Raw genomic sequence first — 13,316 nt, 5'->3', positions numbered from 1 at the left:
ATGGCATCCTTTGTGATTGTTGGAGTGTGAAAGGTGTTAGTAGTCTCTGTGGACCTGGTGTTTAGGTGAAAAAACTGAGCTTCAAGTTGATGCGAGTGTGCGATGGGCAGGGGTTTGTGAACCTGGGCCCAGATTTTCAAACACTTGAAGTCAATCAGTGGCTCAAGCCTGTTGCCAATAAGGAAGGGAATGTTTTCAATAGGACACTCATACACAGGGTGAATCAGACTTATAGGTCCTATTGTTATGAGCACTCTTGCCACAGACCTTATTTTGATACCAGTGTATGAATAAGGCACAATTTGTAGGGAACAGTTTTGTAACTGTAATCTCCGTGGGGCATGGTCTGCTGCAGCCCACACTTCATCAAAGAGTGTGGATGACATCAGTGTGATGTCTGATGCAGTGTCCAAGAGAGCTTCTTGTACAAGCTTCTTTTCCAGGACTGTGGTCAAGTTTAATCTACGAGCACCCCCCCTTTTCTGTTAAATGGCCCAGGAACTGTGGTGCAAGTGGATCACCTTTAACAATGTGACATTAAGAGGAGTCTGATTTTCACCCCCCTTATTAAATTGGTCAGACGTGCAAGTCTGAATTGCAGGGGTCCTTGGGACATGCTCAGTTTCACCTGATGTGTCTGAGAAGAGGTCAGCTGTCTGATGCTCCTCTTTACACAGGTGCAAAAACACTTGTTCAGCGGTAACTGGAATTTCTGTGCATTCGCATCATCTGAGCTTTCACACCGGTGCCAGTTCTCATCCCTGTTCTCGTTAGTCGAGTTAGGACAGGGGCTTTTGTCTAGGGTTTTGTCATGTGTGTGAGAGTTTTGGGGCCATCCGTGGTCCAAAACATTTTCCTTGAGTGCTGGATTCTCATGCCTACTTGTAGGGAATTTATTCTGAGGGTGCCCTGACATTAACTGATTAACACAGTGGTTTGAGTGATGTTGAGTTTCACCTGACCAGTGAGGCAAACTACTATTGGATTGTAAAGGTTTATTATTCTCCTGATTTTCTGTAAGCCTGTGAGATGGAGCATGTCATGGTTTTGGATACCATGATTCAGCCTTAGGGGCTTCATCTAGCTCCAAGGCTGAGTGTAACAGCACAAATTTTGTGGCATTTCTGACTGTTGATTTAAAGTTTGTTGGTGTTTTAAAAAGCCTTTGAGTGCTAAGTCATGCAGCTGTTTGCTAGACAAGGTGCGTGGACATGCTGCAACCCCTAGATAATAACTAATGTTGGGATGGAGATTTAGGACAAAAAGTGTTCTGAAATTCAACTCTTCTTCTATTCCTGGTTCATTTCGGGGCCCGAAATAAGCTTGTCTAAGGCGGTGATAGTACTGATGGTGTGACTACTACCTGTGTTATTTAACTTGCAGCGCTGTCATCAGTCCTGCCTATGACAGCTGATTGTAGAACTCCTTCTCCAAAGCGTCACAGAGCACATCATATTGTCTCCTGACTTAGTTAGGCTGCCGTTCAATGAAACTGCTGACTTCCCTGCTGGATGTCATTCTGATCAGGTAGATTCTGTTATCTACCGTGGCTCCAGGGAACCTTTGCTAAAAGAAATCTTTTAGGTACGAATAGATATCAATTGAGCCATCCGGCTTTGGCTCTCATTTTTGGTTATATGGTGAGCGATCCCATCCAGGTCCCTGTAGGATGGAGTCTGGTACTGTGCTGAAGGCACATAGCTAAACTGAGAGAACCTATGTTCAGCTGTGTTTGGGAGGACTCTGTTAGCCTCCAGTGGTGGAGCTGGTGTAGGGGCTGTTGGTGCTGGGAAAGATGACTCAGGGATATGTTTGGACTTTGGATTCTGCAGCTCCCTATGACTGTGAGTGGTTCGCTGTTGGTTGCTAAATAGCTGTGAGCGTAACTTCTCTAGCTCTGCTTTAGCAATGTTTAGCTTGCTTTCTGTCTCTGACTGCAGGTGCTGAGAAAATTGGAGTTCATCTTTGACTGCAGCAAGTTCTGCTGTGGTTTTTGCATGCAAAAACAAGTGTCTCACAAGCCTTCAGCCTGACAACAGTTACACTGAACAGTGGAGACAGAGCGGTGAAGGGTGATACTCTAACCATTAAATACTACTAGAGCAGAGAAGAGGCTAAATGAAGAAGGAACAATGAGCTGTAGAGCTTTATAGAAATACAGTAACAGCAGATGGCATCAGTAACTGAACACAAACAAATACAGAAAGCTGTCCATACCTGAGTGTGTCCAGTCTGCAGTGTGGATCCTCCAGTTTAACAGAGAGCAGCTTCACTCCTGTGTCTCCTGGGTGATTGTAGCTCAGATCCAGTTCTTTCAGGTGTGAGGGGTTTGAGCTCAGAGCTGAAGCCAGAAAAGCACAGCCTTTCTTTTTAACTAAACAACCAGACAATCTGCAGGGAGAGAGAGAGAGAGACAAAGAGAGGTAAAGTGAGAGATGTGGTATTTACTCAGAGCAAAACAAGCTGCTGTTTAGAATCAAACCAAAAAGCACCAAATTCTGTTTAATTTACAAAAACACTTCAATCTCAAACAGGTTAAAATCTAAAGGTAAAAGTTATAAAAAAGTAAAAAAAAAAAAAAACCTAACATAATTTTAAAAAAGACCTGGATGCTTGTTTTCATAAATCTAACACATTTTAGATATTGATAAAATCCTCACTCAATAGAAATGAAATCAAATCACAACACAACATTTTCACAACAGTGTCCCACAGAGGGGCTATTACTAGAAGTAAATATACAGACATTAATCCAGTAAAGGTTTCTATACCTCCCTGTTTAAGTTAAGATCCTAATTTTATTCTTTTACAAATGTTTCAAAATGGGAGGGTTTTGACAGTTTGGGGGCGGAGTCAGGACAGTTTCTCTCAGTGAATGCTATTGGCTGATGTCTCATGGTTCTGTGACTGACTCATAAACTGTATATGTCCCTCCTACTGGGTGAAGCAGAGCTGCTGTTTTCCCCGGGACAGCACCATGGATAAACAGAGTCAAGATAAGGTAATATTCCACTGTCTACAGTGAGTTCAGATCATAGTAATATGTGATAAACATGTGGAAATGATTTTCACTGCAGGAAGGCGTTAGAAAACTGAGACTGAGTCGACAGTGAGGTTGAGGTGCCCTACTTCATGATGCTCAGGGAACTGATTCGTTCGTGAGTCAACTCTTGTTTACTAGATACACTCTCAGAAAAAAAGGTATGTTAGAGGTACATTATTAGTCACTAAAGGTACAAACTCTGTAAATGTACCTTTAAAAGGTACAACAGTGTTTAAAAGTCCAATTTTATTTCTTAAAGGTACATTACATTCTGTTCTCCAGCAGGATACATATTTCTAATCTTGGAGTCCTGGAAATGAAATAGGACATATGAAATCACAATTTAAAAAACTAAATTTATAATACAATAAGGTACAATTATGTTTCCTAATTTTAAGTACAAACATGTACCCTTGAGGGTACCACCACAGTGACAAAATCTCTGACAGTGTACCTTTACTTTCTATTCCACATGCTCTCACTGCACAGAGTGGGACGGCCTTGGAACCATACTCTCAAAACAATTTTAGATACGGATTTGTCTCTTATTTTACATTTTCCCTGTTTCAAAATGAAACACAAATAACCACAATACACATCCTCCATGTTTGTTTTTCTATAGAAGGCTTCTCCCAGTAAGAGGGACATACACGGTGCATGAGGCAGTCACAGAACCAGGAGACATCAGCCAATAGCATTCACTGAGAAGAACAGCCCTGACCCCGCTCCCAAACTGTCACAGACACTCCCATTTCAAAACATTGAAAATGAAGAGGGCAAAAACCATTTTAGAATTAAAACCAGACATTTTGAGAGTGATATTATGATTTGTGTGAGTGCAATTCCTCTCCCTCTCTCCCTCTCTCTCTCTCTGTGTGCTCATGGTTTTCACATTTGCGATTAACTAACACAATTTTAAAAAAGGACAGCTTTAAATGTTCCACCTGGTGTTACTGCGTCCTCTATTTTTGACATTGATGTGACGCCATAGGTTTCCTTTTACAGACACAGATACACATTAAAAAGTACTTGTGTTGTGTTTTAATCCCAATGGAGTGTAGCCTTGGCTAATGGTTAGAGACTGGGCTTGGTACCGGAAAGTTGCTGGTTCAGTCCCCAGGTCCAGCAGGAACATCCATGGCTGAAGTGTCCTTGAGCAAGGCACTGAACCCAAATGCTCTGGTTGTGTGTTCACAGCCCCTAGTGCATTAGTGTGTGTGTGTGTTCACTGCCACAGATAGGTTAAATGGAAGACACATTTCATTGTACGTTATACGACAAATAATTGCACATCATATATTATATATTACATTACGTAAATTATAGTCTAGTAATTCAGTCTTTTTCTTAATATTAAACACTAATTATTTTCTTTTTTTAAAATGTATAAAGTCATGTTGGATAGGAGTAGAAAATGAAGAATAAAATCCCAGAACTCTGACCTGAGTGTCTCCAGTTTACAGAGTGAACTCTTCAGTGCAGCAGAGAGCTTCTCCACTCCTGAATCCTGCAGGTCATTGTTACTGAGGTCCAGTTCTTTCAGGGAGGAGTTCACCAGTAAAACTGAGCACAGATCTTCACAAGACTTTTCCCCAAGTTTACACCCAATTAGTCTGTAAAGAGAGAGGACATTACTCACTGAATAGATACAGGAACATTTCTGAAAGAATTAAGAAGAGCATGTTGATTTCATTTAGAGGAGAAACAAACAAACAACAACAAAAACAAACAAACAAAAATCCCACTGTGACTCCATTGGGGGGAGAAAATGCTTCATTTAAACATTAAAACACAGTTGAACAGAACAGAACTGAAGCTTCACACAAATCTCTTAGAGCAGCTAAAGAGAAATGCCTCAAATAACAAGATAACTTTAGGAAATACAGAGTTCAGTATGATCTTTTACATTACACTGATCAGACTCTGTGTAGAACACATTAAAATATAAAAACCAAAGAGTCAGTGTCTGTATATCACTATAATAATAAACCTCTTCCCTGGTGCATAGCCTGTATGACTGATAATATCACCATGGGGAGAATCTGCTGTTGACTGTTACTCCAGCAGTGGAAACACTTTACAGAAGTCCTGAAGTGTTCAGAGAGCAGAGATAATGTAGGAGAAGACAATCTGATTTTTGTGAGTAGTGAATTATAATCTAGGAATCCAGCAAATAACTATCTTAATATTTCATATTGTATCCTCTAAATAAACATGCTAAGCTCTATCAAAATCAAGTCTGAATTGACAGAACTGACCTGAGTGTCTCCAGTTTACAGATTGAACTCTTCAGTGCAGCAGAGAGCTTCTCCACTCCTGAATCCTGCAGGCCATTGTTACTGAAGTCCAGTTCTTTCAGGGAGGAGTTCACCAGTAAAACTGAGCCCAGATCTTCACAAGACTTTTCCCCAAGTTTACACCCAGTTAGTCTATAAAGAGAGAGGACATTACTCACTGAATAGTTACAGGAACATTTCATGAACAGGTTCTCCTTCATATATTGACCTGGCTAGGAACATCACGCCCAATGACAGAAGGAGAAACGTCACTGTGTTTTCTTTTCTCACAAACTGCCTCATTTCTCTAACGTCATTCAGAAAAGTGAGGTCAGAATCAGCTACAGTTTGTGACGGTGTGTGAATGTGGTACAGAACCTGAATGACTCACTAATCTTTACTGAACCTGTGTGAGTTCTGAATGTGTCAGTTCTGAGTTGTGTGTGGTGTTTGATTTCAGTAAAACACTCCCCTGAGAAAAATCAGCTGATGATGTGTAGGTGCAAACATCAACATTTACAGTGCCCCCTCCAGGGTGTGTTCCTGCCTTGTGCCCAGTGATTTCATGTAGGTTCCGGACCCACCGCAACCCTGAACTGGAAAAGCGCTTGCAGATAATGAACGAATGAATGAAGGAATTAACTTTATTTTAGCAAAAGTGAACACAGAAGAAAACACGTCTTAATGAGACCAGTCTCTCTCTCTCTCTCTCTCTCTCTCTCTCTCTCTCTCTCTTTCTCTCTCTCTCTCGCTGTCATGGTAATTGAAGTTATGTAATAAAATAATTGTGGGAGTAGGACCACGCACAAACAATTCTGGGTCAGACAATCTTGCTCCCACCCCCACCCTGTCTCCATCCTTTTCTTGTGTGTGTGTGTGTGGGGGGGGGTCTTTCTCCCCAAAGACTTCTGAGTTCACCTCCCCATTTCAGTCTTTGTGGGGTGGTCTGGATTAACAAACGTGTACTAAGTGCTACTTCGTGCATGTTTTGTGAATTTGATCAGACTGGAGTTTAGACTGAACAGATCATTCTTTTTTAATTTTAAAATCAGATATTAAAAAAAAACATGCTAGCGATGGCTTGTTTGACTGCTGGCCACATTTGTGGATCAGGCTGCTTTTGTATTTGGATTGGGTGAAATGCGAGAGAAAAGTCTCAAAATCCAAAAACCCACGAGAGGAAATGAAAAAATGCATGTCACGGAAAACTCGTGAGTGACTTGTTTCAGAAACGCAGATTCAACAATTTACAAATTAATTTTAAATTCGAGACTTTACAAATATATACAATGTAAATTTAAACAAATGTATTTACTTTCACAAAAAAGTATGATATATCTATGAAAACCAAACACATGTGTTTATGAATGTAACTGTATTTGTACAAACTGCAGACCGTGAGACACAGAGTGTGATCTATTCATTTGTGAACAGTGAAACATATCTGTGACTTGTGTTTAATTTATGGATTAACATTTACGCATTTGTAAAGTATTTTGAGACTAATCTCTCTCCATACTGATCTGCTGCTCTCAGCGCCTCCACAAAACAAACCGCTGTCAGAGGGACTGTGACTCCATTGGCTGCAACACTGAATGATGGACAGATAACTCTGGCTGCTGATTGGATAATGATGAAGACCAATGAAATATTTGGATAATAAGTGACGATCAATGAAACTCGTGTTCTCTGTTTAGGAGCCGTGCAGAATCTGCCCCTCTCTCCGGCTGAGGGAGAGCTGCGTGATTCTGTCTCAAACATAAATGTGTGACCTCAAGAAAAAAACAACAACAAATGAACAACATCCTCTATTGGTTTAAAACGGAACACATCTTTTAGTGTCCAAAGATGGGACGATTCCGTGGTTTATGGGATGGTGTGCGGATTCTATAAAAAAAAAAAAAGGGGTGGGGGTGCTAAAACAGATCTGGACGTCCATGCAGAAAGATAACCAAGTGAACTGAACTCTCACTGGGCTGTCTAATGGCGGGTGGTGTAAGCTCGCTCGCTTGTAACTCAACTCTCAACTCGCATCATAAAGCAAAAAAAACGACAGAGCGATGGTTCATATCTCAGAAAATTCTTAAGTTAATTCACTCGTAAGTCAAGGTTTCACTGTGTATATATATAAGAAATTATACAATATACATAAATAAATGAAATAAGCAAAGGAAAGATATACATATAAAGTATTTGTGATTAGGGCTGTTCCATATCGTATTGTTCGTGATAATATCGTCAATTTTTAAACCAATAAAAAATCAATTTATCGTGACTTGTTTACGTAACGATGTCATGCAGTTACCCAGAGTACAGTGCATATTCTTTACATGAGTCACTTAGACACAGTGAAGTACGGTGGAAAGTGGCTCTGAGACGGAGGAATTTACTCCAAAAAGGTGGAGTGACTTCAGTCGTGTGGAGGTGGATTGTTACAAAATATCAGATGAACAATAAACCATGGTTATGTAAGAAATGAAAGAAGCCTGTAACAACAGAAGGAGGAAACACAACTAATCTGTTTCACCTCCTCGAGCAGAAGCAACTGGGGGAGGATGAGGAAAGTCCTTTAGAAGAGTTCAGCAGCCAATGAGCTCTAACCAGAGTAGATAAACTACACTGACTCTGCACAGACACTATTCTGTGTTTTTAATTTATTTTTTATTATTTACCATAAAGCTGTAATGTTACTTTTTGTATATTTTCTAATGTTTGCTGTTTATATTCACACACTACACTTTCTGCTACGTTATTACAAAATCAGAATCTTGGAAAGTTACTGTTATTTCCAAAAACCAAATGTTTACAGATTTTTTTGTCATTTCTTTTGAATGTTGTAATGTTACATTTGTAGTAAAATAAATCTTTTTAATAAATAAAAGCGTTTAAGATCATTAATATGTATTAAATATCTGGGCTGTATATTAAAATATATCAAGATAGAACAGAGATATGGAGTGAGGCTAGGCAGGAAAATAACATTATTTAATTTAAGGACCATTATTATTTAATATATGCCAATAGTTTATTTTTGAGCAATGTCTCATGGACATCTACAGCTGAATGTTAATGAAAGATCCTGTGTGACATTTGGGATATGTAGCTTTGACTCAGAAGTGCCTTTTTGTTATTATCGCATGAGAAGAAATATATCAAGATATATATCCTATATCGCCACTCAGCTAAAAAAATATTGAGATATTATTTTTGGTCCATATCGCCCAGCTCTATTAAATATGTATTATTTAATATAATTCATATTAATATAACATTTATTTAAATATTTTCAGTGTTTTATTCATATCACCAAGAATATTGTTATTGTCAAAATTAGGGCCAAATCCCCCACCCCTATTTGTGTTAATAATCCCAGTGGGGTGTTTATTATAATCTAGTAACACAGTCTTTTCCTTTATATTTTATACTAGAGCTTAGAAAAAAATAAATGTTTTTTTTTTTATGTAAAAATCAGGTTTGTGCAGAGTAGAACATGAAGAATAAAATCCCAGAACTCTGACCTGAGTGTCTCCAGTTTACAGAGTGAACTCTTCAGTCCAGCAGAGAGCTCCTCCACTCCTGAATCCTGCAGGTCATTGTTACTGAGGTCCAGTTCTTTCAGGGAGGAGTTCACCAGTAAAACTGAGCCCAAATCTTCACAACACTTCTCCCCAAGTTTACACCCAGTTAGTCTGTAAAGAGAGAGGACATTACTCACTGAATAGTTACAGGAACATTTCTGAAAGGATTAAGAAAGACATGTTGATTTCATTTAGAGGAGAAACAAACAAACAACAACAAAAACAAACTAAAACATCCCACTGCAAATCATTTTTCCTCCAGTGGGGGGAGAAAATGCTTCATTTAAACATTAAAACACACAGTTTAACAGAACAGAACTGAAGCTTCAAAAAAAAAACTCTTAGAGCAGCTAAAGAGAAATGCCTCAAATAACAAGATAACTTTAGGAACAACAGAGTTCAGTCTGATCTTTTACATTACACTGATCAGACTCTGTGTAGAACACATATATTAAAAGATAAAAACCAAAGAGTCAGTGTCTGTATATCACTATAATAATAAACCTCTGCTCTGGTGCATAGCCTGTATGACTGATAATATCATCATGGGGAGAGTCTGCTGTTGACTGTTACTCCAGCAGTGGAAACACTTTACGGAAGTCCTGGAGTGTTCAGAGAGCAGATATAATGTAGGAGAAGACGATCTGATTTTTGTGAGTGGTGAATTATAATCTAGGAATCCAGCACCTGACTTCATCTTAATATTTCATATTGTATGTTACGTGCCAGAGAGGCACTGTTTGTTTTGTTTTCTCCCTCTACTTTCTTTCACTTCCTGTCTTTTTATTACCTGTTCAGCCAATGGGGGAGCTGTTGCCCAAGACTGCTGTCCTAATCCTCCTATAGGACGAGCTGTTCACCTGGAAGAGGCAGGACCTCTTGGATATAAAGCCCACCAAGTGGAACAATGGGAGGAGGAGCTTTTTACCCGTAGGATACTTGAATGCTGCTAACTTATGGTTTGAGGCTTGTTGCTGCTAGCTTATGTATACAGATGTTGCTGCTATTTTGTTTGATGATCTTTGCTGCTAGCTCAAATTGAGATTGTTGTTGCTGTCACTAGTTTGAGATTTAGTTGTGGTGCTCCTAACTTAGTTGTGAGTGCCAGCGTTGTATTTTTGGGGTAGGTTATTTTTATTTATTAAGGAACTTTTGTTTATTTCTTTTCTTTGGCACCATCCACAGTCCACCCAGTAGTAGTCGGTTGGTTTTAGCATTTGAGATTTTTCATTGTCTTCTACTTCTCATATCACTGCTACAACTACATTTGCATTGTTATATTCTTAAACCATTATCATACTACTACTGCTGCTTTATTGTACCTTGTACTTCACTAACTTCACTGTACTTCATAAAAGCTGAAAAGAACATTCTGTTGTTCCCTCACTTCCACATTACACCACACATTCCATGTTAAACCTATCCCTTGATTTCCCTAGATACATCTTACAAAGGAGTGTGGAGCGCAACATTGTATCATTTAAATAAAATGTTAAAGATTTATAAATTAAATGTTGGTGAAGCATTAAAAATCAAGTCTGAACTGACTAAACTGACCTGAGTGTCTCCAGTGTACAGTGTGAACTCTTTAGTGCCTCAGAGATCAGCTTCATTCCTGAATCCTGCAGGTCAGTCTGACTGAGGTCCAGCTTTTTCAGGGGTGAGTTTGGTGATTTCAGAGCAGAGCAGAGACTTTCATAGGAATTCAGGGTGAATTTACAGTCTGTGAGTCTGCAAGGTAAAGTAAATACAGGAGAAAGTAGAGTTAAAATAGAGAATGTGAAATTCAGACTCATGTGAATCAGGAATTATGAGATTTTCATACATCAGTATTTCTCCAATATTAATTATTCAGGGGTGTGTACATTATGAGCTCAATCTGAACATTTGTTCTGAATGTTATTCTGAATATTTTTAGTGCTGTTTACATTCTATTTCCACATGGAATTTCACTCCAAACTAAACTTTGTGAGATTAACTACAGCCAACTGGAGCAGGAGAACACACACATTATCCACATGGACATTCAACTCACAATCACACAACTCTCACCTGAGTGTCTCCAGTTTACAGTGTGAACTCGTTAGTGTCTCAGAGATCAGCTTCACTCCTGAATCCTGCAGGTCAGTCTGATAGAGGTCCAGCTCTTTCAGGGGTGAGTTTGGTGATTTCAGAACAGAGCAGAGACTTTCATAGGAATTCAAGGACTGATTAAAGCGAGACAATCTGTAAGGAGAAGTAAATACAGAATTATGATGTGTGGAAAACACTAATGTTATAAACTTGGGGTCTGTGTGTTATAAACGTTATTAAGAGACACAGACTATGAGCTCAATCTGAACATTCATTCATTTTCTGTAAGTGCTTCGTCCTGTTCAGGGTCACATGGGTCTGAATCCTCCCCAGAATCACTGGATGCAAGAGGAACACTCCCTGGACAGGGCCCCAGTGCATCACAGGTCTTCACTCACTCACCTATTTGACATTTATGAGATTTTTATGATTTAGGATTGACACTGACATTTATGATCACGCTTAATGATGATGTTTAAATGTATGAAAAAAAAATAAGCTAAAAAAGTATTCCAACTTACTGTACTGTAAAAAACTATGGACACCTGCTGCTGTGAAGAGCAGAGACACTCAGCCACTGAACTGATTTAATCTGGAGAAATTCTTCAGGAAATACATAAATTCTTTACTAACATTTACATTTGTATTTGTAAAACCTGTTTATTCTCAAGTGAAATATTTCAGAAAACAGCTCCATATTGTTTTGAAAGAAAAGTATACAATTTGAAAATGACATAAACTTTAGTCGTAGTGTCACGCCCCCGTCCTGTCATGTCTGTTTTCCCCGCCATGTGCTCTCTTAGCATATGGCTCTGTTTGTTATTGTTTGTGTATTGATGGGTGCTAGGGGAACGGTACTTGTCTCACTGCACCATTATGTGTAAAGTTTGTTGGAGGTGGATTTCGGTGTGGGGTTGGTTTTCAAGAGTTGGACTCAGCCCCTTAGTTCCAGTGAAATCAGGAATTATGAGATTTTCATACATCAGAAATTCTCCAATATTAATTATTCAGGAGTGTGTACATTATGAGCTCAGTCTGAACATTGGTTCTGAATGTTATTCCGAATATTGTAGTGCTCTATACATTCTATTACCACACTTTTTTCACTCTTCCTCTCCCCTCAGTAAACAAACTCACACACACAGACACACACACACACACACACCCCAACATGTGTGTTTGGACAGTGGGATGAAACCAAAGTCACTGGAGGAAACCCACACAGACACAGTGAGATGAATCATTTATGTTATCTTTCACAAACAAAAACAGAGTGAGAGTAAACTGCAGTCGGCTGGAGCAGGAGAATACACACAAGAGCAGGGGAGTGAGTGACTGGTCTTAGTCTCCCTTTAGCCCAGGGTCTAGTCTCTAGTCCTTTCTTAAAAAGAAAGTATTTAGTTGTGTCTTGTCACATAATCGTAGTAGTCCCTCTGTTTTAACAGCATTTAATATCATTACTAACAAAGTCTGCACATTATATACCTTTCAGAGGTGAACCACAGTGTTGTGCTGTTACACAGAAGCTATTTAGAGAAATACAAATGGAGCACAGACTGTGTTAGACCTGTCTGGAGAAATGTAACGTATCACACTGTTTTCTCATGTTTAACATGTTTATCATCATCATAGATTTTCTCAAATGCAGCATATTAAGTATCATTATTATCACTGGTAAAATGCTGTTACATTGATTTCTGCTCTGCAGGCATGGCTCTCTGTCTCTGTGAAAAATGTTTTCTTGTGGAAAACAGGATGTTATCACTAATATAATTTAAATTGCAAACAAAAGCAACAGAATCACTGAACATTTGGATTGTACAGAATACAACACAGGACATGAACAACACAAAAACATATACACATAACAGAGTTGCCAGGCTAATGCTTTGTAAGTTGTGTGGACAACATGCCCACTCTCCTCCGTCCCCATAAAAGGTAAAGATCTCAGGTTTGGCTGCTGAACTGCAAACAGCTTTAGCTCATATCTGCAGAGGTCAAAGAGAACTGTATTAACTTTTTCAAGAATAAAATTTCAGAAATCTCACCTAAGAGTCTCCAGTTTACAGTTTGAACTCTTTAGTGCCTCAGAGATCAGCTTCACTCCTGAATCCTGCAGATGAGTGTGACTGAGGTCCAGCTCTTTGAGGGGTGAGTTTGGTGATTTCAGAACAGAGCAGAGACTTTCATAGGAATTCAAGGACGTATTAAAGTGAGTCAACCTGTAAGGAGAAGTAAACACAGTGCTCAGTTTTTTAGATTTATCATATTACACCTACACTGAACATCCCTAATGCTAACATCCTAATTCTGTTCAACTATTTCTTAGACACTGCCCCGAAACCA

The 13,316-nt window shown here is 39.1% G+C and overlaps 1 protein-coding gene across 1 annotated transcript in view; it reads right to left on the bottom strand.

The window, feature by feature from the left end:
* The window catches only part of LOC136678193 (NLR family CARD domain-containing protein 3-like), a 119,856-nt gene that overhangs the window by 101,048 nt on the left and 5,492 nt on the right, over positions 1-13,316 (bottom strand). The window contains exons 4-6 of the mRNA XM_066656140.1: positions 13,019-13,192; positions 8,838-9,008; positions 4,486-4,656 (exon numbers count right to left, since the gene is read on the bottom strand). Of these exons, the coding sequence (XP_066512237.1) occupies positions 4,486-4,656; positions 8,838-9,008; positions 13,019-13,192 (516 nt within the window). The remainder of the gene's footprint in view (positions 1-4,485; positions 4,657-8,837; positions 9,009-13,018; positions 13,193-13,316) is intronic.

The sequence above is a fragment of the Hoplias malabaricus genome, chromosome 2 (genome assembly GCF_029633855.1).
Source record: "Hoplias malabaricus isolate fHopMal1 chromosome 2, fHopMal1.hap1, whole genome shotgun sequence".
NCBI lineage: Eukaryota > Metazoa > Chordata > Actinopteri > Characiformes > Erythrinidae > Hoplias > Hoplias malabaricus.
The sequence above is the reverse complement of the archived record's forward strand: the minus strand, read 5'-3'. Positions and strand labels throughout refer to the sequence as shown.